At 47.1% G+C, this 23,369-nt stretch overlaps 1 protein-coding gene across 1 annotated transcript in view; it reads left to right on the top strand.

The window, feature by feature from the left end:
* The window catches only part of PTPN3 (protein tyrosine phosphatase, non-receptor type 3), a 126,824-nt gene that overhangs the window by 46,984 nt on the left and 56,471 nt on the right, over nucleotides 1–23,369 (top strand). Inside the window, exons 2-7 of the mRNA XM_023753225.1 lie at nucleotides 8,845–8,999; nucleotides 14,815–14,922; nucleotides 14,999–15,044; nucleotides 17,587–17,665; nucleotides 20,431–20,538; nucleotides 22,244–22,288. Of these exons, the coding sequence (XP_023608993.1) occupies nucleotides 8,845–8,999; nucleotides 14,815–14,922; nucleotides 14,999–15,044; nucleotides 17,587–17,665; nucleotides 20,431–20,538; nucleotides 22,244–22,288 (541 nt within the window). The remainder of the gene's footprint in view (nucleotides 1–8,844; nucleotides 9,000–14,814; nucleotides 14,923–14,998; nucleotides 15,045–17,586; nucleotides 17,666–20,430; nucleotides 20,539–22,243; nucleotides 22,289–23,369) is intronic.

Below are 23,369 nucleotides of genomic sequence, written 5' to 3' on the forward strand. Positions count from 1 at the left end.
GGGGGTGGGGGGGGAGGTGACGACTTAATTTAATATACTCACAAGTTTAACACGTGAGTTTTCTGGTGTCTTTGGAGTGGAGTGTGTTTTTAAGTTACCTTGCTTCCCATCCCAACCCTGAGAACTCAGCTCATGGAACATAAGAGGTTGGTTTCTCTTTATAGCAACATTACCTCTTTCCAGAAACTGCCTGCAACTCCCACAGCATTCTTTATCTTGCCCTTCAGGGAGCTTACAGCTACTTCTTGTTATCCTCCCAGTATCAAGTATAACTTTTATTTCGTTAGTTTTGCAAGTGCCCTGGTGTCGAACCTATAAATAAACCCCACTCCATAACAAGAAAACTATTTGACATTTTGACGTTGAATGAGAGCAAGAGTGCTAATTACGGGTCTCTGTTTGAGGAAAGTAACCCTACGCATTACTCCACCCAGCTTCCCGGGGGCTCCAGTTGGAGACCTACTCCCTGAACAAATTATAGGATTTGTGGAACAAATGATTTGATTCCAATATTGTACTTCTGGAGTATTAGGATTGATAATGCAAGATAATTTTAGTATTGAGCTGTGTTATTAAAATGACTGTGTGAGCATTTTTTCCCCTTTGGTGGAAAATAATGTGAAGTCAGAGTTAAAACCTTTCATAAGTACATTCACGGAAGCATTTTTATAAATAAAAGGTATTAAGTACTTTTACACACACACACATTAAAAATAAGTCTTGTGCATCAGTATTTCCATAGTTGGTTGGGATTATTGTATTCATTAGCAAGCTTTAAGCTTTAAAGATGTTATTTAAAAATTAATCTTTTGGTTTATAGGCTCAGGACAAATTAGTTTATTGGCTTTACCGTTGAATTAGAAATAAATGTGAAAATGCCTTCCTTAATGAATTGACATTTTTTCCAATTTAGGAATTATTCACTAGTGATGTTTACATTATAAGCTAGTTTTTAAAATAAGTATATTTATCTTTGTTATGCAGTGTTGTACCTTGGAAATTAAAAAAGTCAATTAAGTGGAAAAATGGCAGAAGGTAGTATTGATAAATTTATGAAAACATAGTCATGAGGGAAATTAAACTTCATGTACCAGTTGAATGGTAATTTGCTTATCAGCTGCACATAATTTAAAATTAATAAAGTGGAATCGAATTTATGGAAATGTTTTCTAAAATATAGGGGCATTTCACAAATGAAAGCTGAAATCACGAATTTTTCATTTGTTGGGCTGAGTTTCATTAATAACATTTGCAAAGCCTAATGAATCATACAAAATGCATACATCTCTGTTCCTTTTATTTCTTTTCTTCCCTGTGACAGTCATACGTAGTCCAGTCTGGCTCATGTCTGAGGAAGTGTGCATAACAAAGGCACTGCGGTCTCTTTTTTTTTTATAACATGGATATTATGAATTGTTCAGAATTGCTGTCTGTGAGAGAGGCAAACTAATTTGAAGGAACAAGCCAAGACATCTGGTTATGTAATATCCAGTGAGAGAATCCTTTCTGAACTGACATTATGTTCGCTTTGCTTTCTTCCTGTTATGACAACAGTGCTGATCAGGGCACTGGCATACAGACTGCAAAGTCTGTCCCTGCAGCGCTCCGGGAAGTGCTTGCTGTGGAAGTTGTAGAAACTGTGCAGCCCCGCGATCAACTGGTAACACGGGCAGGAACACTGACATAGGGTGCTGACCTGCCCGAGCCCCTGGCTGTGGGCTCAGACGGTCAAAACCCAAAGGAACTCTGAAGATCATCGCCTGGTTGAGTGTTTTCCACGGTGCCAGGTGCTTAGACCCCCTGCATCCCAGTCCTCTGCAGGTGCTCATTAGACATGCAACTTCTATATGACAGTTAATGCAAGGCAAGGTCCTGGTTTGGAGCCAAAGGACAGAAGTAAAAGATGCCATCAGAACCATGTGCAAGATTTTAATACGGATTGTATATTACATAAGTGCTTTATCAGTGATGTTTGTGCTGTGGTTACAAACTGTCTTTGTTCTTGGGAGATACGTGCTAAGATAGCTACAGTTTTCAAGTGTTCCATTAAAAGCCTAGGGTAAGGATGCAGGAGAGAGAAAGAGAGAGAGAGAAGCATAGGTGGCAAAATAAAAACAGTTGAATTCAGACTAAGCGGGGGTGGGGAGTTCTGTTTTTCTTGCAGCTTTTCCATAAGCTCAAAAAAATTCCTTAAGTTTGAAAATGCAATTTCCTGGGTCCTTACTAAACCAGAATCTCTATGGGTGGTGCCAAGAATTTGTGTTTTAACAAGCTTCCCCCAGATGATTCTTAACTACTAAAGTTTCATTTAAGTCTCTGGTTAAAAAGAAAGTCTCATTTTAATCACTCTTCTGTAGCAGCTTAATAACGTGTACATTCCTACACCTTGATCTAATCTTAATCTAGTGCTTGATAAAGGATCAGTCCCCATCCAGATGTTTGTAAATTTTATCTTTAGAACGGACTGCCCTGCTTTCTTCAGAGAAGTTTAAGGACCACGTAGGCCTGGCCTTAAAACAGACCAGAACTAGAAGCTGCCGGGTGTGAGGTACACGCAGCAATCCCCAAGTGTGGCTGATGTTCTCCTGTCGGTATGCAGTCAAGCCTCGATTGATGGGAGTGATTTTTAGGGCATTGGTTTGCCCCCGGAAGACTTGGTTAACCAACCCATAAAGCAGCACAGTTACTCTGTGTTTACAGTGAAGAGGAGAAAGCAATATTGGTATTATATTAGCAGCTAAACAAGTAAAGCATTGTTATTAGATATTGGTGCCTGACGGGAAGCACACTTAACTTGATGAGTCATCCGTCTCACATGGCTGGTTGTACATGAGTGTTTATTAGTTCTGTTTGCTAGAGATGTCCCTCTCCGGCTGATCGGGTATCTGCTGGGGCTCCTAACAACAACAACAACAAGAGAGCTCTTCTGAGTTCACTGGGGAAGAAGAGTTGGGGAAAAGGAGAAGGGAATTGAGCTACGGAGGAGGCCTTATATATTGTGAGAGAGGTTTTTTGAAAAGAATTGGGCCTGTGATAAGATAGAAGGGAGCAAAGCTGACATGTTTCCTTTGAAGAAGGAAGTCAGTGAGAGGTGGCGTGATTTCCTCTGCTGGCCACGAGGTGGTAGCATTGGCCCAGATCAGCTTGATGATTCAGGTAGTAGAGAGGTACCTGTGGTTCATGTGCACTGTTTACTCACAAATTACGTGTTTATATCAGGACTGCTTGCTTCCTTTCATTCCTTTTTAACTGACACTTTATTCGAGTCAAGGGGTCTAAGTTCTTGCTTATTTTTTAAGGGTATGCAATCACCCTAACGCTTTCTTTTAAAATGATCAAAATGGAGTTGCTTTCTACCTTTCTCTAATGGAGAAGCATGTGCTCCGCTTCCTTGTTTGTGTCTGTGGTCATGGGCTTGTGCAAGAACACAGTTCCCCGGATTAGCATGTAGGCCCTTAGGAAATAGAGCATCACCTCTTCCCCGGTCTTGGCTCCAGGGCAGATGAGGAGCCCAGAGGGAACAGTGGTTAAGCCGTGTGACCCAGTTCTGAGCACCAGGGTGTGGTGGTCTGCGACACCCGGCTACTGCCGCTTCTGGCTCCATTGAGTTTGTAGAGAAGTTCCAGAATCTACCTCCTATCTACGACGACTCTCTTTTAACTTTAGCAGGTTGTCTTTATTTAAACAAATAGAACTTTAAGAAACAGAACATTTTATACATTTGTAAGGTATTTTTAAGTTAGGCTTGCCTACAAAATACAGACTTTACAGTCAGCACCTGATGGCATTAGAAGTTTGGTATCCTATATAATAAGAGAGAAATATGCTAATTAGCTGTTACACCCTGAAGCGTAATGACCAAGTGTGTCACAGCCAGATCACGGATCATCAGGAGGATGGGCCAGCGAGGTACAAGTGGGCTTCGGAGAGCTACAGGAGGGGGCAGGGCAGCAAGTTATGGGGGGGGGGGAGGGGAAGGAGAGAGGGGGGTAGCTACAGGAGGGCGGGCAGTGGGCAGAGAGCTACAGGAGGGTGGCAGTGACCTACTGGCGCATGGATTCGTGCGCAGGGCTACTAGTTATTAATAACATGTCTTTTATTGAGTACCTGGTATGTGTCCCACTTAATTTGATTAGCTCTCTGTTTTAGCTGTGTGGGTACTTTACACGTCTAGCCCTCAACGCTCGCTGTACCTACGGGGGTCTACTGTGCACAGAGTGAGATGTGGCCTCTTTTCTATGTTTTGCAAGTAGAATCTTTGATAAAACTATAGTTACAGTAGAACCTCTATTCTTACAGGGCAGAACAGATTCGTAACTATTTGCTTTTTGAAAAAGTATGGGCAGAGCAAGCTTGGCTCCCATGTTGATAAATGCATCAGCTGCAGCTGCAATCATTTGTGGTGGGAGCGGCCAGAGCGTTCCTGGTCGGGTTGTGGCTTTGTTTGGAATTAAGAGGCTTATAAAGGAAGCCATAGAAACCCCGAGGGCCGCAATTGCTGTGGTACAGGAAACAGGGCAGTTAGTCAGCACCCATTGTCCTGCCTGGATTGTTTAAGATGCCATTTCAAGACAATCTGAAAACACTTCATGGCTTGATTGTGTGGTTATTTATTATCAGGCTTCCTCTTATCAAGGTTTGCCTTAGGAACAAGGGTGGGAAGAACATTTCTGCTACTTTTGTGAAGTGCCTACTTATGACTTGTCATTAAGTGCCATTCCAACCCCTTTGTGGAACAGAGGTTGCTGTGAGGAGGACAAAGTGTGTCTGTTCTGGGTTGCCGGTTTACCGTATTTTGTCAGCTGGCTACCTGCTTCTGCTGGGCAGCACCATTCACTATGGTTAAGTTCAGAAGACCCGCTGGTACCCACGCTGGTGCTAGCGGTAGGGAGTCTCAGGTGAGGAGCGGCTTGAAAATCAGTGCCTGCAGGGGTCCTTCCACCCAGGTGACTTTCATTTGGCAGCTCCTATTTGAAATCACCTCTGGGTTTCTTTCTGTGTCATGGTGTGGTTATGATTCGCTCTCTGTTTTCGCTGTTCTGAGGACCTGCCTGATTCCCACAAGTGGCCCCACCATGCATGGCTCAGATTCTGCAGAGCCTATATTCTAAGTCTGACCATGGGCAGCACGCCGAAAGGTACCCGAAACCCCACTCCTCTAGCCCTTGACTATCAGGCCCTCCCTTTGAGAGCTTCCCAAAGGGAATGCCATTCTGGGCCCCACCCCCAGATGCTGAATCACCATCTATGGATGGGGCCAGGACAGGCATATTTTATAAAAGCTCCCCCGTGGGGGGGGGGGGGCGGGGGCCGGGGGGAGGACGACTCTGATGTGCACCTCCCACTAATAGTTCTATTGTATCTTTTAAAAAAAAGTCCTAACCCACCTGAAATTCTTAGAAAAGGACTAAACAATAAATTTGGCGTCTTAAATTCAGCGTGGTTAAGGCATTATGGAACAGAACACATTTGTTGTCATTTGATAACTTTTGGTATTACTCAGAAAATGCATCCCTGCTCCTGTGACATTTGCATTGGAAATGGCAAGGTGGAGGTGGTGGGGTGGGTGGAATTTTGCAAGTTTTAGAACAAGTATCCTTCCCCTGCTGGTCCCAGGAATTTTTTTTTATTATTATTAACACGAGATCCCCTACTCCTCCCTGCAGGAGAATGGAGGTTCACCTGGAGCCCCTTAAACAGGATGAGGGATCCCTGCACCCTCTCTCTGGGATGTATCTTCGACTCAGCTTCCATTCCTTTGTGCTTTCAGTTCCTGCAGCTGAGCCGTGATCTGTGGCTCCCGAGGCTTGATTCTGCTTTGTCCTCATCCCTCCCTGGCTACTGATTCCCAGCTCCGGCCCTGCCCTGATGTTGGGTGCTGCTTTTCCAGTTATGTGTGGCTTGCCCTTCCAGGGTGGACCCCAGGTCAGCAGCCCCAGCATCATCTGGGAGACCAAGAAATGTAGGCGTTAGGGCTCCACCCAGGCCTACTTGAATCTGAGCCTACATCTTAAGATCCCCAGCGTGAGGAGCCCTGGTCTGCGGGACAGCCCCATGCTGCATTCTGCGTGAAGCCCCGACCCCGTCCTTCTTCCTGCCTGCTCCCACCAGCACACGTTTGTCGATCATGTTGAACTGCTGTTTATCCACACTGTAACTCTTGGCTTCATTTTTTTTTAATCTCATTCTGCCTTTCACTCATTGATTCATTGAGAAATTCATTGACTGCCTCCCAGAGCTAAGTGTTGGAGATACAGTGAGCAAAATCAGACCTGGTTCCTACCCTCACGAAGCTCACTCTAAGTGGGAGGAGTAAATGTTAAATAATCGCGTCATCCTTATATAATAAAAGGCTAATATGCAAATTGTCCCCTTGACAGGGGGTTTGACTGAGAGTTCGACCAGGGGGCCCTCCCTGGTTGGTCCCTCCCCTCAGCTGGCCCCACTCCTGATCACCCCCACCCCCCACCCCGATGGGGGACGGGCTCGCCAACTGCCCACAGCCCCTCCCCCAGCCAGCCCGACCCAATCAGTGCACAAATTCATGCACCGGGCCTCTAGTTAGTTATAAATGTGAAATTATGATGAGCGCTGTAGAGGAGAGCCTATAACACAAGTGAGTGGTCAGGGACACCAGGAAGGCTTCCCTGAGGAGGTGATGCTGTACTGAGCACTGAGGTGTGAGTAGCAGTTATTCAAGCACAAAGCAGGAACAGCTTTCAGGCAGAAGGAACAGCATGTGCAAAGGCCCAGTGCATTACAGAGAGTTTGTGGAGAATTAATAAAAAGGAACATTAAATTGCCCTTAGGTCCTTCATCTTTAGCTGCTCTTCTGCCCAACCTTGTCAGATTTACACCTTCTTCATTCCTTACGCTGACCTTGATCCTTAGCTTCCTACCTGCATGATGGGGCCATGTGCTCAGTTGCACACTTTTTTGGATCATTAGCCTACCACTCCACAATTGCATTCACTAGTAAAACCACTTACCTTACTGTTCCCTGGATATACTGTGGTCAGATTCTAACCTGCCCACGAATCCCCTCTTCATACATGTATTCTTCGTAAATAAACTTGATATTGAAATATGTGTACATAAAGGTGCACAAATCATAAGTGTAGAGCCTGATGGATTTTCATAAAGTGGATACATCAGTCTCATTAGCATCCAGATCAAGAAATAGAATAGTATAAGCATCCCAGAAGACCCTGGGCCCCCTCAGTCCCTACACCCAAAAGTAACCATCCTGTTTTCTATATAAACATTGACTACTTTTGCCTGTTGTTTTTTTGAAGATGTGATTGGATTTATTAAGTGATTCATGAATGGGGCAGCATCCCACCGAGCCCCAAAGGGCTACCAAAAGGGAAAAGTGTGGGATTTTAAAAATCATTTAACAAAAAATTTAGTTGCAGTTCACATACATTATTCTATTAGTTTCAGATAATTAGACGTTACACCCTAGTGATTAGACATTACGGTACATAACTTACTAGGTGATTATCCCAATAAATCTTGTGCCCATCTGACTTTATGTAATTGTGTTCCTGCTCTAGGTCTGGCTGCTTTTGCTCAACATAACGTTAGAGACATTCATTCATGTTGAATGTGGTTCCTTTTTTAAAAAAATTCATAGAACTGCTTTTTTAAAATATATTTTTATTGATTACAGAAAAGAAGGGAGAGGGAGAGAGAGAGAGAAACATCAATGATGAGAGAGAACAATTGATCGGCTGTCTACGCCCCCTACTGGGGATTGAGCCCGCAACCCGGGCATGTGCCCTTGACTGGAATCGAACCTGGGACCCTTTGGTCCGCAGGCCAAGGCTCTATCCACTGAGCCAAACTGGGCTCCTTTATTTCCTTTGTTGTATAGTCATGCATGGTGTGCTGTTCCACAACTTACCCATTCTATTGAGGGACATTTCTGTCTTTTCCAGGTTGGGGCTATTATGAAGATACTTGTACATATATTTTAGTGAACCAGGAAGGAGGAATTAGCACTCACCATACTATGCTGTCATGAAAAATGTCCATTTTTCTGTTGGGAATAGCCTAGAAGTAGAACTATGTCACAGAATATGCATGTGTTCAGGTTAGGAGGTGCTGCCAAACAGAATGCATCACTAGCTGTGCATGAGGTTCCAGGTGCGCCACACCCTGGTCAGCACTTGGTTTGGTCAGATTTCACTGTGGCCATTCGGGTGGGTATGTAGTACTAGTGCTTTGTGGTTTTACTTCCCTGACAACTGATGTGGCTTCTTTATTCTAACAGGTTGTTTGTTTGTTTGTTTGTTTCTTCTTATTGATTCATAGGAGCTCTTTGTATACTTGTAAATATATATTTTGCAAATATTTCTGTGGGTTGCCTTTTTATTCTTTTACATAGTGTCTTTTAATGAATAGAAGTCCTTAATTTTAATATAATCTAATTTATCAATAAATGTCTTCATATTTTACGGCATTTTTATATCACATTTAGTTCTGTAATACCTTAGGGGTAGGATACACAAATATATAAAATAGTAAAACATACATAAAAAATTAAAAGCATGGGAAATACATATATATGTGTGTACATATTATCTCTCGGAGATAATAAAACACAAGCCATGTAATCCTTTAGACATATTATAATTTAACAATACGCTTTGCTTAGAGCTTAGAAGTCAAAACTTAAGCAGACACACTGGTCTTTTATCTAGTTCACATTATTCGTGAGGTCCTCCTGTTGTGCAGATCAAAGCAGGCAGGTATGGGGTGGGCGGGCAGGCTGTGGGGTGCATTCGCATGTAACTGTTAATTTGCATATCAGAGAGCTAACAGGTACATCTTCTGTTGCAGGTTATTCAGCGATAGTTATGACCTCCCGATTACGTGCGTTTGGTGGAAGAATTAATAACATACGCACCTCAGAATTACCCAAAGAGAAAACTCGGTCCGAAGTCGTGTGCAGCATCCGCTTTCTAGATGGCTTGGTACAGACCTTTAAAGTCAATGTAAGTTCTCCACATTTAATTTTTTCTGAGTTAATGCTCCTAAGAAATAATTTTTCCTCCATCTTATGAATCAAGAGATGAAAACCATTTTAAAATGAAAGCTTGAGATCTCAGGTCTTGTATGTTGAGATTGGGCTAGAAAGACCCTTAAAAACTATGTCCACGCACTGGCCAGTGTGGCTCAGTTGGTTGGAGCATCATTCCATATACCGAAAGGTCGAAGGTTCAATTCCCAGTGAGGCACTGGGCTCAGCAGGTGCTCATTAAATGTGCAAATGGGTGGGTCCTGTCTGGAAGGTAATGAGAGTTAGCCTCACAGATGGCAGGGCTCCGGGGAGGCCTGGCTTCTCCCACCTCAAGCCCGAGGCAGAGGCAGGGTTAGGAATGAGGTCTCCAGTGTCCTAGCAGGAAGATGCATGAAGAGTAGCAGTCCCCGCTGCCCCCCCTCCTTCCTTCCCCACTGCAGTTACCACAGAGGCTCGTGACCTTTGCCTGTCTCTCCCATCCTGTGACCCTAAAGGGGTCAACCCCAACCTGCCTGGCTGCCAGCATCTGCCCCAGCCTGGAAAGTTCAATATGCAAGGGAAAGTATCAGAAAGAGAAGATGGGGGACGAGAGAATAACTGGAGGGTGATAAAAGGCCACAAGAATGTAAAGGCCAACAAAGCTGACCCCTGTGGCTCCTGCCCCACCCATAAGTCTGCTTTCTGCTGAGCCCAGGTCACTAGGGCAGTTTTCCTGACCGCACAGTATGGTGCATGCTAATTTCTCCTTCCTGGTTCAGGGTTAAGTCAGCTCCCTTGTCTGCCTTCAGGGGACAAGATGCAGACAGATGACTGAGGACATGGGAGTTTGGGCCCGTCTCCTGGCAGAGAGTGAAAGTAGACAGTAGAGAGAGAGATTCCCCAGCTTTCTACCCAGCTGCCCCTTCCACTCCCACAGCTGCCCAGGCCTCCCCTAAGGTCGTGGCCCCGTTCTTTTGCAGATGGGGGGCATTATTGAAGAAGGACACGCCCAGCAAGAGCATGTAATTGCCTAGTTAGAATTGTCTAGAATCGAGGGGGCTCAGAATACACCTGTGACCTGTTTCTTAAACCAGTGTGTAGAAAAGCTGCCCTCTAGGGCAGCACTGGCCGGAAGAACTTCCTGCAATGCCGGGAAGTGTCCCGTATCCATACCAGCCGACACAGGGCCACTAGCCACACGCGGCCATGGAGCACTTGACATGCGGCTAGAACACCAGATGAGCTACATTTATTTTAGTTAATTAAAATGGAAATAATTTTATGTACTCCGGGTGGTGCAGCCCTTGTCAGTATTTTCTGAGAGTACATCAGAACCCCCTGGGATGCGTGTTAGAAATAGAAATCCCTCGGCCCTCCTGGGTGTTTGAAACATACTCTCTAGAGTATCTGCATTTTAACGGCTCCCCAAGCAATCCTGATGCGCATTACAGTTTGGGGGACCACCGATTAGGGGCCTTTTGTCAAGGTCATATGTACATCTCTCAAAAAGCAACTGCTCTTGGTTCACTGAACTTTGTTCTGTATGCCGTTTCCTTTTGACATCGTCGTCTATAGAATTTTGTGATTGAACCTGTTCCGCAAAGATCAGAAGTATCTCTTCTAGTTGCTGTAACCAGACAGTTAATTTATATCTGACTCCTTTGTTAACGTTAATGTTGCCAATCTGCAGCTGTTCCTCAGCTCTGTGACTTCTTCCTGACAAGAACACGAATGTTTGACAGGTGTTTACTGAGCACCCACTATGGGCCAGGCTTTGTTCTGGGTACAAAGGATAGAGGAGTGACCAAAACAGAGCAAAATCCCGGAGAGGAACTGGACCATAAACAAATGTGTACTATGCCAGTGGTATTACGTGCTTAGAAGAAACATCGAGCAGGATAAGAAGATGGAGAGTGCCAAGGAGGGACAAGGCGGTGGGGTTGTCATTTTATACAGGGAAGGCCTCCCCTAAAGGAAGTGAAGAGGAAAAGAATCCTGTCCTCCTCTGGAGGAAGCACATTCCAGGTCCAAGAAACAGCAGTGCAAAGGCCCTGGGGCAGAATCCTGGTTAGTGTGGTTGTAGAACGGTGTGGCAAGCCATTGTGTGGGGAGAAGAATAAGCAAGGAGAGTGGCAAGAGAGGTCAGAGAGATAGCAGGTCAGTTGAGGTGGGGAGGATTGTGCAGAGCCTGGTAGGTCATTCTGAGGGAGAGAGAAAGCACTTCGAGGTTTGGGCAGAGACTCAACATGATCTGACTCAGGTGTCACTCTGGATGCTCGGTCGACAGTAGACTGGGGCCAAGGGCTAAGAGGCTATTATAACAACCCAGGGGAGAGGTGATAATTGGACAGTGTTGTAGTGTGGAGGTGGCTGAGTAAACCAAGTCAGGAGCTATTTTGAAGGTGGGGCCAGTGGGACTTGCTGGCAGATGGGATTGGGATGTGTAAGAAGCCTCAAGGTGACTCTAGGGCAGTGATGGTGAACCTGTTGAGCTCGGCGTGTCAGCATTTTGAAAAACCCTAACTTAACTCTGGTGCCGTGTCACATATAGAAATTTTTTGATATTTGCAACCATAGTAAAACAAAGACTTATATTTTTGATATTTATTTTATATATTTAAATGCCACTTAACAAAGAAAAATCAACCAAAAAAATGAGTTCGTGTGTCACCTCTAACACGCGTGTCATAGGTTCGCCATCACTGCTCTAGGGTCAGGAGGACAGAGTTGCAGTTTACAGAGATGAGAAAGGCTGCAAGAGGAGCAGAAGTGACCATCCTGTTGTAACCATTCAAGTTGCCTGTTACTCACCTGTGAGGGGATGTAGCCATGGTAGTAGATATGTGAGTCAGGGGTCTAGGCTGGGATACATATGTGGGTGTTCCCAGGGTAGAGATGGGGTCTGGGGCTATGAAACTGGATGAGGTCCCCTAAGAAGTGAGTAGACAGGAGATACGAAGGAGGTTCGATGTTTAAAGGTTGGAGAGAGGAGGACAGAGCACTAAAGCAGACAGAGGACTATCCAGGGAGGGAGGAGGACACCAAGAGCAAGGGTCTTCGAATCCCAGCTAAGAACGTGTGTAAGGAGTGACGAGCCCTGTAGACGGGGACACGGGAAGCACCCACCCAGAGTGGGAATCCCGTCAGCCTGGCCTTCAGCGGCTGCCCGGCCATTCTGAGTTGAGAATGTCTTTGTTACCATCACGCTGCTGCCAGGGTTGCCTCCCTAAGCTCCCAGCAGCCTGGTCAAAGCTTCCTCACGTTGAACTTGAACTTGAGGGCCTGCTGTCAGCTGAGAGTCTCGGTGCCTCATATTTTTGTACTTGTGGGGATTGTTTGCGCTGTCTCATTCAGACCCTTCAGCCCGGACTGTCTTCACCAGGGACGGCATCATCAGAGAAGCTGACCTGGACATCAGTTGTCCTTTGCCCAGCCCAGGGAGCGAACTGGCCATGGACCGACGACCTCTCGCGGGATGGGGACTGGATTGGGAAGAGTGTTATTATAAGTGTGCCCCTTTATTATGTTTCTGTTTCTTTTGAGAACTGGGCGAGATGTGTACAAGAGATACTGGAATGGAAGTGGTATGCACTCCGGAGGAGGAGAGGCAGGGCAGGGGGACAGGCAGGCTTTAGTATTAAGTGGGCCTGAGGCAGGCAGACCATCCTTCGGCCGATGGCACAAGACACGGAGTTTTCCGGGGCCTGTTTGCTTATCGGCGAAGAGGTTGCTGATGGTGACTTTGCAAAGATGAGACATTGTGTTTAAAAAGAGCACGTATTAGCATGATGTCTGGCTCCTCGTAGATGTTCAGTGGATTATAGTTATTAATAATAGATTAAGCCTGGCGGGTTTGGCTCAGGGGATAGAGAGTTGGCCCATGGACTGAGGATCAGGAGTTTGATTCCGGTTCAGTGCACGTATCTCAGTTGCAGCCTGGATCCCTGCCCCTGGTGGGGTGTGTGTGGGAGGCAACCAACCGTTGTGTCTCTCTCACATCCGTGTTTCTCTCTTTCTCTCCCCCTCCCTTCCAATCTCTAGAAAATCAGTGGGAAAATATCCTGGGGTGAGGATTAACAGAAACAATAATGATAATAATAATAATATATTTAATCTGATATAAAGTCATAGAAGTAATCATTTCAACACGGGGAGCAGATAGCTCTTTGACGCATTGAGAGAATGTCTCCATTTAGGGGGAGAGAATCTCATGGTTCGGAATGAGTGGGCCAGTCATCTTTTCCACACCATCGTGATTCCCTTGGGCTGGAGGTTGTCGAGGCAGAGGAAGTGGCAGGTACAGGCCCTCTGCGGGGAAAGGGGATGTGTTCGGGCATTGGGCGTGTCTCGTGTTCCCACATCAGATCAGATAACATGAGACCAAGCCAAGGCAGAGCCTGCAGGAGGGGGCCTGACAGTTACCTAATGTCCTCCTCCTGGTCGCTGCGACCTATTTTCAGGTACATTATCTGCACCCCGCCCCGCCCCCCCCAAAAAAAACCTGCTTTTGCTTCTTCTATACACGGTCTATTTCTGATTCACATTGTCCTTCAGTTAAGTGGTTTGGTTCAAAGGATTCCTGAGAAGTCAGAGCATTAAAGTAGACTTTGCAGCTTTCCCAACGCCCCACGCTGTTTCCCAGCCCCTGCCTTTGTGCCCGGGGTGCCTGCTTCAAATGGCTTTTCTCAGCTCCTGCACCTGGAGGGAAGGTGTCACGCAGCCCCACCACCCTCCCAGACCACCCTTCCAGACCTGGCTCAGGGGCTGCAGGAGGGGTTGCTCGCCCCCAGGCTGCTTGGACGTTGAACCTTTGTGTTGTCCTCTTGTGTGCTCACTGTGCCCTGAGCGTTTCACAGCCCTTGACAGCATTCGACACTCCGAGGCACAGTGCAGCTTCCACCGGCTGGCCCCTCGGGAGGGCAGGAACGGGACACCCACTGTGCCTCTGTCCCCATGCTCAGCCTCGCGCCTGCCGCATCCGCTCTGAGTGGTGAAGGCGGCCGAGTCCCGCTCTGGATGTGAAGTGTTTGCATGTCCCCACCGGCTTCTCACTTCAGATGACGAGGAGCAGTGAGGCAGATAATCCCCCAGGGTGTCACATGCCAGCTCACTTTGAGGGTATTTTGGGTGTCATGGGAGTGTTCCTCGCCCTCTTCCTTCACGTGGTTAGCAGAGAGTTTGTTCATCCCTTTGGACACTTCTGTGCCTCCTGAGGAGCCTGTGGGAGCCCGTGTGGGATTAGCGTGGTGCTGGGGATAAGCCATGGGTGGGGCACCGGGAGGTGCTCCCACTGTGATTGCTGAGTTTCCCAATTAAGGCATCATCACTTGGGAATCTCAGCTAAGGGGAAGCAAGAAGTCTGACAAAATTAAACTGGACGGCCTTCAGTCCTGCTCATGTTGTTTTCCTTAGCCTACTTCCCATACGTACCATGTGGCTTCTTAACTTGAATTTATTAAAGCATTTCTTGTCGGGGGATGTGTGTGCACATAAAATCTCTCTGAATGTTTTAACTCCTTATTTACAGTAAAGATTTTAAAAAATAAAATGTTATTTTTTTTATTGATTTTTAGTGAGCGAGGGAGGATAGACAGATAGAAACATTGATCAGCTGCCTCCCACATGCCCCCTACTGAAGGTCAAGTCCACAACCTGGGCATGTGCCCTGACTGGCAGTCGAATCCCTGACCTCTTGGTTCATGGGTTGACACTCTACCACTGGACCACACCGGCTGGGCTACAGGAAAGATTTTAAACCACTAGTTCTTAATTCGTTTTAAAATTTTACCCACTTGACTTTTTATTCCTAGAAACAGGACACCGGTCAAGTTCTTCTGGACATGGCATATAACCACTTGTGTGTGACCGAAAAGGAATATTTTGGTTTGCAGCATGGCGATGGATCAGTGGACTCTCCCGTGAGTACCATCCCTTTAAGATGTGCTAGACTTCTGCACAGTTTGGTTTTTTTATATCTTATGTTTTCTTAACCAGCAGAGGTGGCTGGAATCAAGCAAGCCCATCAGGAAGCAGTTAAAAGGTGGGTGTGACCTTCTCACTCATTTGGACACTCATTTGGTGTTAGTGTATCGTGGCCCACTTCTCCCCTCTGATCATCAGCGTGCCTGTAACATCTGGAACCTGGACTCCAGGTGGTCCAGGCAGCGTGAGTGAGATGCTTCCAGACCAGCCTCCAGGGCTCCTCACCAGCTGTGAGCAAGATGGGGGAGGGTGAAAGAAGGCAGCCAAGAGCCAGGGAACCCACTTTCTTCTTACAAGGAAAGAGGATGGCCTTTCTTAGCCCAGAGTGAGAGGCAGGGTGGGAAGAGAGACAGGCACACACACCTAGTCCTTCCCAGCAGCTTAATTCCAGTCACGGGAAACCGAGGCATAGATGATGTCACAAGTGTAACATATAGCTCATCCCGTGAGAGGTCCCAGTGCAGGCTAATTCCCACTTAGGTGGGCTCTCAACATCACACTCTATTTCTCTTTATGCACCTTATGCCCCAGACAAACCTGGATGACTTGCTGGGCCCCACACACTCCTCTGTGCCTTCCCTCATTCTGTTCCCTCTGTTGGGAATGCTTTTCCCTTTTGCTTCCTATATCCAAATCTTGCCCTTCTTCAAAGCTGCTCAGATCCCATTTCTTTCCCTACTGCAAGTCCCGACTCCCTCTACCCCCGCTTACATTTACATCATCTGCTTCACGTGCCCCAGAACATTCTCTCCTTCAGCTCATAGTTACCTGCCTTTCTCTTTGTCAAGGAGCTTGCAGTTTGCAAGGTGAGGGAGGATGGCCTTCTTAGCCCAGTGTGAGAGGCAGGGTGGGACATCCTCTCTGCACTCCTTGGAGTGCCCCCCCCCCCACACAGGAGGTGGCCAGTGAGTGGTTGAGGGGTGAAGGCAGGTGGATTTGTACACAAAAGTGTGCACGCATAAATGCTGCACCCCAGCCTCCAGATGGGAAGGAGCCGAAACAGTCGCCCAGACCCTGATCCCACAGCTGCTCTCACCTGGAGCCTGGGCCGCAGAGTCCCTGCCTCCCATGAGTGTGCCCTTGGCATTCAGAAGTACCCGCAGGGAGCACAGAGCCTTTGTGCAGATAACCCCTGGCCTCATTCCAGTTCACAGAGGGATAAGTGCACACAGGCACGCACAGGTGCTGTCCTTCATTCTCTGACCGATGCATTCACTCAGCTAATGTGCCCCGAGCTCAGACTTTGGCAAGGCACTTGGGCTCAGCTCTGGGAATCTGGTCCAAATCAGATTTGGACCCTGCCCTTAAGGAGCTCACAGCCGAGCGTGGGGACTCTGACAAGGGGAGAGACAGTTGTAGGATAGTTTTGGGCACATGATAGGATGCTCTGGGTGCACAGAGGAGGACGAGAAAGACTTGGAGGCATGTCTGAGACACACAGTGACAACTTACAGATGGAGGTGGGGGGAGCCGGGAGGCCATCCCAAGGCAGTGGGAGGACTTAGCTATCCCCTGATGCGCAGGTGGTCCGCCCACACTCAGTGTTCCAGCACCACACCCTCTGGCACCCAGGCACCTGTACACAGGTACATTCATAGGTGCACACGCACCAATTGAAGTCTTTGACCCAAGCCAGAGATCAGAGAGATGATACTAAAGAGAGGAAAGGGCGGAGCCCAGCATGAACTAAGGTAGAGGAGGTGAGTGAGAGGCCCCTGGTGGAGAAGGCTTGAGTTTCAGAGAGCAAGTAAGTGCTGTGCGCTTAGATAGGGCCAATGAGTGTTACTGAGTAACAGAGAGGGTGAGATTGACATTAAGAAGAGCTTGGATCTTAGCAGCACAACCTGGTACTCTCCTGTTGCTATAGCTAGCAAAAGAAATGGGCTTATTTTATTCCTACAAGCGGTGTTTGACTCTTGGTCGTGTTGCATGAAGCCATAGTTGAGTATGTTAATTATGTAATATTTGCTAACATGTTAATCACTTCTGGGATTCACTTAGCATTAAAAGCATGATGTGTCTTTTAGTATAAAAATGTGTTTGAAATGTGGCCTAGCAGAATCAGAAACCACAGGGCTATCATTCTCGTTGTGTGATCAGCTGTGTGACCGAAGGCAAGTCACACCTCTAAGCCTGTTGGCGCATGTGTAAAAGGGAGCGAGCAGTAGCAGCCTCGCCTGTTCATAGCAGTGTTAAAATCGAGAATGTACATGGAAATGTTTGAAAAGTGTAAAATCACTATCTGTGGGAGATAATATTTATTCGTGAATTTTGTATATTATGCTGATTTAAGGATTTTTTACATTCCTAACACAAATAATGGAGTGCACCGTTTGAACACAGCCCTAAGTTAAACCTGTAATAAAACGTAGATAATGCCTCATTCTATGCTGATGCTGCAAAACAATATTTTGCTTCTTATAGACGTGATGATTTCTGAGCAGTCAATTAACTTATGCACTCCTTTTTTTAAAAATTAATGCTCTTAATGGGAAAGCTATAGTGCAGTGAAAAATGTATCACTGATGGGAGAGCAGCCACTTATATACATTGACTATTTTTAAAGGGAAAATTTAATTTGTTTTTGAAAAATGTTGTAGGAGGTTTCCCCTGTACCCTGCATTTTCGAGTAAGATTTTTTATACCTGATCCCAACACACTGCAGCAAGAACAAACCAGGTAATAACATTTTTTTAAAGTTTTTCTACTTAGTATATAAAAATGAGTGATCACGAAAAATGTATTCTTTTATTTTATCACTGTGGCCAAATACTTCATTTGGATATAACTGTGCCATCAATTATGATCCAATTAAAGTGTGTGTGTGTGTGTGTGTGTGGGAGGGCGTAACAGAGGTTGAAATTTGAATCAGCTCGTTCCTGTCCAGTCTTGGTCCTGCCTCTCTGCACTCCCACCTGGTCCTGCCTCCCCCACTGGGTCCTGCCTCCCTCACCGTCCCCGCCCCTCCTGCCTGTAGAGCTCCTGTGTTCAAAGAACAAAGTCCTTTTCTGCTCCTGCAGGCAGGGCTTGGAAGACAAGTTTGTAAAACAGTCATGTACAGATCAAGGAGCATGTGTCTCCGAAGGGCTAGAATTGAGGCTCTTCAGGATAACAGGCGCTCTCTGAGCTAAGCATTCTCTGTCAGATCCCGGTGGCAGGAGCCAGAAAGAAGAACCAGCTGGGCCAGCTTCTCTCCTCAGTGAATCCACCAGTGCAGACGGTCTGCGAACCAGATAAGGGCTGTGATAGGAGTTGTTTACCCCTCAGGGCTTGGTGTCTGGCCCCAGCTTTGCGCTGGTGCTGACACGTGGGTTTTCTGGGCAGAAAGGTGTTTGGAATGGAGGGGGAGGGCACAGGAAAGTTGTGGCTGTTTGAACAGGTACTAGGCAGATTCCACCATGCCTCTGTTTTTCCCCATGGCAACTTAAGCCCTTTATTATGGGTACTTTTATTTTTCTGAGGGAGGGAAACTTCCACCAGGAAAAGTAATGAATGGATGTTCGGGAATATTGAATCCTGTTCTGCGCTCACTGTGGCCGGGAGACCACCACCAAGCCGGCGATGTCAACTCACACATAGAATGCCATCTTGTTTTTTACCCTTTCTTTTTCTTTAATGGTAGTCACATGATCACATTTTACCTTTGAATATGTTTGAAGGCCAAATATTAGTTTATTGCTCTGTTTTGCCTTCTTTGTGCACCTCTTCCCCTGCAGTAGCAGACATTGGCGATCGGACTGTGTTTACAGTGAAGTTAAATTTCAAGCCGGTGTAAGAGATGTCCATCAGGACTCATTGGGTAACCATGGCTGTGCACACAGTGGTTTGTTTTCCCCCATACTGGCCCTTTACCCCGGTGCACTGAGGGACAGTGTAGTGACGCGCCACCTAGCAGGTCAGTTCCTAAGCCCAAGGACGCAAAGTGAAGGCATTGTCTATAAGAATATGTGTTTGAAATGACCCTACCAAGGTTTCCCCAAGCCGTTACCAAAGAGCAAGTTCTATTCAAGGAATGCTTTTAACCCTTTGCGGTCCAATGTTATTTTTGGAATTCAAACAATCTGGTCCAAGTTAATTGACGGGATTGAATGTTGAACTTTTTAATGTTCTTATTGCTCGACGTTGGACCTGCTCCTAGCGCCTGGTCTGTCGAGTCAGCCTCGAGGTTGGACCGAAAAGGGTTAAAATGGCATGATGGGTTATGTATATATTATGTGTGTGTGTATACATACATATGTATAATGCGTTTTTAAAATCATAACCCCACGGTAAAAATATGTTTTGATTCATTACACAGGTTATATATAAATTACTGAGCAAACATTTCATAAAATAATAGGAAATGCAAAAGTACTCTGAAGTCTTCTGATGTTCTTTTTCCTTTTAAAATGCCAGTTGTGGCCCATTAAATTGCTTTTACTACCAGCTAATGGGTTCCAACCCCAGTGTGAACTGTGCCGCCTCGATTTGTGATTGTCCCCCCCCCCTCCCTGTGATGCTCTCCAGTGAGAGAACTTGAGTGAGGGATTGCTGGGCAGCCTAGTCCAGGGCCCCTCCTCAGCACCCTCCCTGGTCACTGGACACTCACTCTGTGCCCCATGGGAAGGAAGCTCACTCCCTCTGGGAGCCAACAGAATCCTCCTGCCCTGCCGCCCTGACATTGAGGAAACCATAGGGAGTTCGGGATAGAGGACTGGGAGGGAAGCAAGGGCTGCCCTTGATCTGCAGGCGGAGAGGGGGATTGGATGAGCTTGGTTGGTAGAATTCTGTCCAGTGGGTGGAGGTTGCAGAGGGGCAGGTTTAGGCTTAAGGTGAGTAATAGGCTAATTTTTGTTCTTATCTAAGTCCCATGTAAAATTCAGTTTGTCCATGTGTTCCTTCTAAATCCCACCCCCCACCTCCCATCTTCAGATAGGTGGTTTCCCCAGTGTGGTGCGGAGTAGAGCTGTCACCTCCTAGGATTCAGCGCCAAATTTCCCTTAAATGCAGCAGGAGCCCTGGCAGCAGCCACCCCTGTGTGTGTGTGTGTGTGTGTGTGTGTGTGTGTGTGTGTGTGGTTTGTTTGTTTTTACTTAAATGAAGAGTTTTACCTGCGTTCCTGGCACATAGTATTTCCTGAAGCCCCAGCTCTGTAGCTTGTCCAAAAGTTCCCAAAAGTTAGAAATTTAGCTCCCGAGAGTCAGAGAAGGAGCACAGAGGTGACATTTGTTTCCTGAGGATCCGGGCAGGGAGGCAGGGATTGCTTTTCTCTGAAGTTGAGCTCCTGGATGGGGTCTGCTCTAGGACCGATGGTTGCATTTCTGAAGACAGGCACGGCCAGCGTCTCTTCTCAAAGGCTTTCCTTTATTCTAACTGCAAAATAAGTGTCCCCTTGATGGTGACCTCCACAGCGGCTGTGTCTGATAAATGTAGATCACTCTAAACAGAATTTCATTTACTGGCAGACTCAAAATGAGGCCCTGTACATCTGGGAGGTCCTCATCCCCCTATCCCAACCCCTTCGTGATGATGTCATGGGGTTCACTCAGGAGCTTTGCTGAACATACAACAAGGTAGCGTTTGATGAATGGTGATGCCCAGGCTCATGTTCTCGCTTATATCCCTAGGAAGATGCTCCGATTAGCCGGGCTCGTCTGCGAAAGCCCAGCTTTTCCATGGGATTATTGCTAAGTCCCTCCCTTCTCTTCTTTCTCTCAGTAGTGTTGTGGAAGGAGAGAACACTTAATTCTGGTTGAATGTCAGCTGGGATAAACAGAAACAAACTAGAAAGGACGGATTATGTTCTAGGTGGAAAAGGTAGAGATTCCATTATGGAATAAACACGAATCAGCAAGTCTGTGTTCTGCCGTCTCTCAATGCTGGTCTTCAGCACATTAAGGGAAGCTGGTAATTATAGTCAAAGTAATAACATCAGAGTTAGGAAATAGGTCCTAAGCTTTTTAGCCCTTAGCCACATAAATTCGTAGCATAGTCAGATTTTTCCCATAGCGTCAGTGTCCAGGTTACAATAAGACATGACTGACCCCGCATCACCTCTCTGAACCTCAGTGTTCTCATCTGTAAAAAATGCAGGTGGTGGTCCCTGCCTCACAGGGTTATTCCGAGGCTGAAATGAGGCAGTAAGTTCTAAAATACCATGCATGTGGCCCAGAACTGTGCAGATAGGAAGTCGTGATACCCGGTGAGGCATTCACGTCTCAAAAGACCAGCACCTTCACCTTTAAACATAAATTTGAAGGAATCCTGAGAGTGATCTGTTCAGATTGCCAAAATGATCTCTCTCTCTGGCCCCTGAGCACTTCTGCTGCATCTGTATTGTATTTCAAGAGGTTTCGCTTTTGTCATCTTGGCCAGACGCTGGCATGTCTATCCCATTTGAGTCCGGGCTTTAAAAAAGAGTGGGAGCTAGCGGCCAAGTGTCACGGGTGTGCCGCATCCCGAAATAGAACGCTCTGCAGGGCCCTTCCCAGCCTGCACGGCGCTGTGGATGCCCCGTCTCCCGTTACCTGGCTGGAGGGCAGGCTCACAGGCTGGTGAGGGGCCTGACGATTTACCGAGCTCTGCCCACACGCCACGCCCCGGGTTTTGAAGTGATATTGCTTACAAAGAAGTGCCGAATCCAGCTTGGAGGTCCCGGCAGCCTGCAGTTGACGGTTATGCTCTTGCTGGAGCACCCACAGTTCCTGGGGCACAGGAAAGAGCCCAGCTGGATGCTTGCTCCCCAGCCAAGGAGATGTCTCCACAGACCCTCCTCCCCTCAGCAACTCCATGCAGAGCGTACGTGGGTGTGCAAATGCTGCGTTCCGAACAGCAGCCCCTCCTGTGTGCAGGGGCTGCCAGTGCCAATGCCTGTAGTTCCTGGAGCTCTCAGACACCCCAAGTTTGATTGTGGAGGTCCAGGCCGAGGGTCTGGGCACTCCCTGACCAGCTGATCTTTGATGGGCTGCTTCCACCCCGTCCATCCCTGCTCAGCCACCCCTAGGACAGCCTGTGCTGGCATGAGGCTGGCTGGCCATCGGCCCTGCCAATCAAGGCTTAGGCAGCCACGTGAGCCATTCTTCCTGAAGGGGCAGCTTTGAAATGTGCAAAATGGTACCTGATGCTTTAGATTAAAATGTACCTTTACTAGTATTTTATTTTTCCAATGTACAGGTCTTATCCTTGATGCATCAGTGTTGTTTTGGGTGGTGTTGTTATTGTTGTTTTTGCTTATTTCAATTTGAGTATGATGAATTAATGAAAATAATTGTTTCATAGGCATTTGTATTTCCTACAACTGAAGATGGATATTTGTGAAGGAAGGTAATGAGAATTTTGCATTCCTTTTTTCCCTGTCAGCTGCCAGATTAGCAAAATCCCTGCTTCTAATCGCATGAGCATGCGCCCCTGGTAGCAACACTAAACGTCCACTAAGAGTGGATGTTGAAAGCAGCATTCCGTATGCTTTGGACATGTGTTCAACTCCATCCTGGTTTACAGAGGCGAAGGATCGATAACATTCCTTTCGTGTTGTTTCAATTTTGTTATAAAAGGTACAGATATCTTCCTGGTAAAGACCTGAGAAATTTCACAGGGAGGGAGGGACCCCGAGTGTGAACAGGGCCTCCTTCAGGAAGGCAGGATCAGGCCTCATTAGGCCTCATTAGGCCCACTTTGGAGCCCCTGGTACCTGCGGGTGATTCATTTCCTCTCCGGGACACTTTGCTCAAAGACATGAGCACCTGCCCATGGTTCAGCACTTCTTGGGTATCGGGACCATCTCAGTGGCTGGAAAGTGAGGCGCAGAAAGCTCAGGGAGGGCGGGAGACGCCAAGCCAGTGGTCCCTGAGCCACCTCCTCCAAGTCCTGAGTTTGCGCTTGGCTTACAGAGGAAAGTGCAGCAGGTAGGCTGGTGGGGACGGCTACCTCACTCCCATTCCCCGCCTCCGCTCTCCTGCCCGTGCAGTCCTGCTGAGGAAGGTCTTCAGGCCTCCGGCCGGCTTTCGGAAGGGAGCTTGCAGACTGCTGGGGAAGTGATACCAGAGCCCACGAAGCAGTGAGGACCAGGCTGAGTGTGGAGAGCACGTGGTCCTGGGGTTTGAGGAGGAAGAGATGCAGGTGTGGGCTGGAAGTCTTTGCGCACTGCTGTGATGAGCTGGGGTTGGGGTGGTAGCGCAGTGAGGAGGTGTGTCCCCCTGGGTGGTGAGTGAAAAGATACCCCTCCCCTCACTCATTGGTTTGTCTCGCAAACACTTCGCAAGCACCTGCTATGACACAGGCACTCGACTGTGCTGGTCAGTGGGGCAAGGCCCTGCCCCTTCAGGAGCCTTCAGTCCAGCTCTCCAAGTGTTGGAAATCGGTCATCTTCAGTTTTTCTTCTCCAGACAAAATACCCCTTGATAGT

Source organism: Myotis lucifugus, unplaced genomic scaffold (genome assembly GCF_000147115.1).
Source record: "Myotis lucifugus unplaced genomic scaffold, Myoluc2.0 scaffold_43, whole genome shotgun sequence".
Classification (NCBI taxonomy): Eukaryota; Metazoa; Chordata; class Mammalia; order Chiroptera; family Vespertilionidae; genus Myotis; species Myotis lucifugus.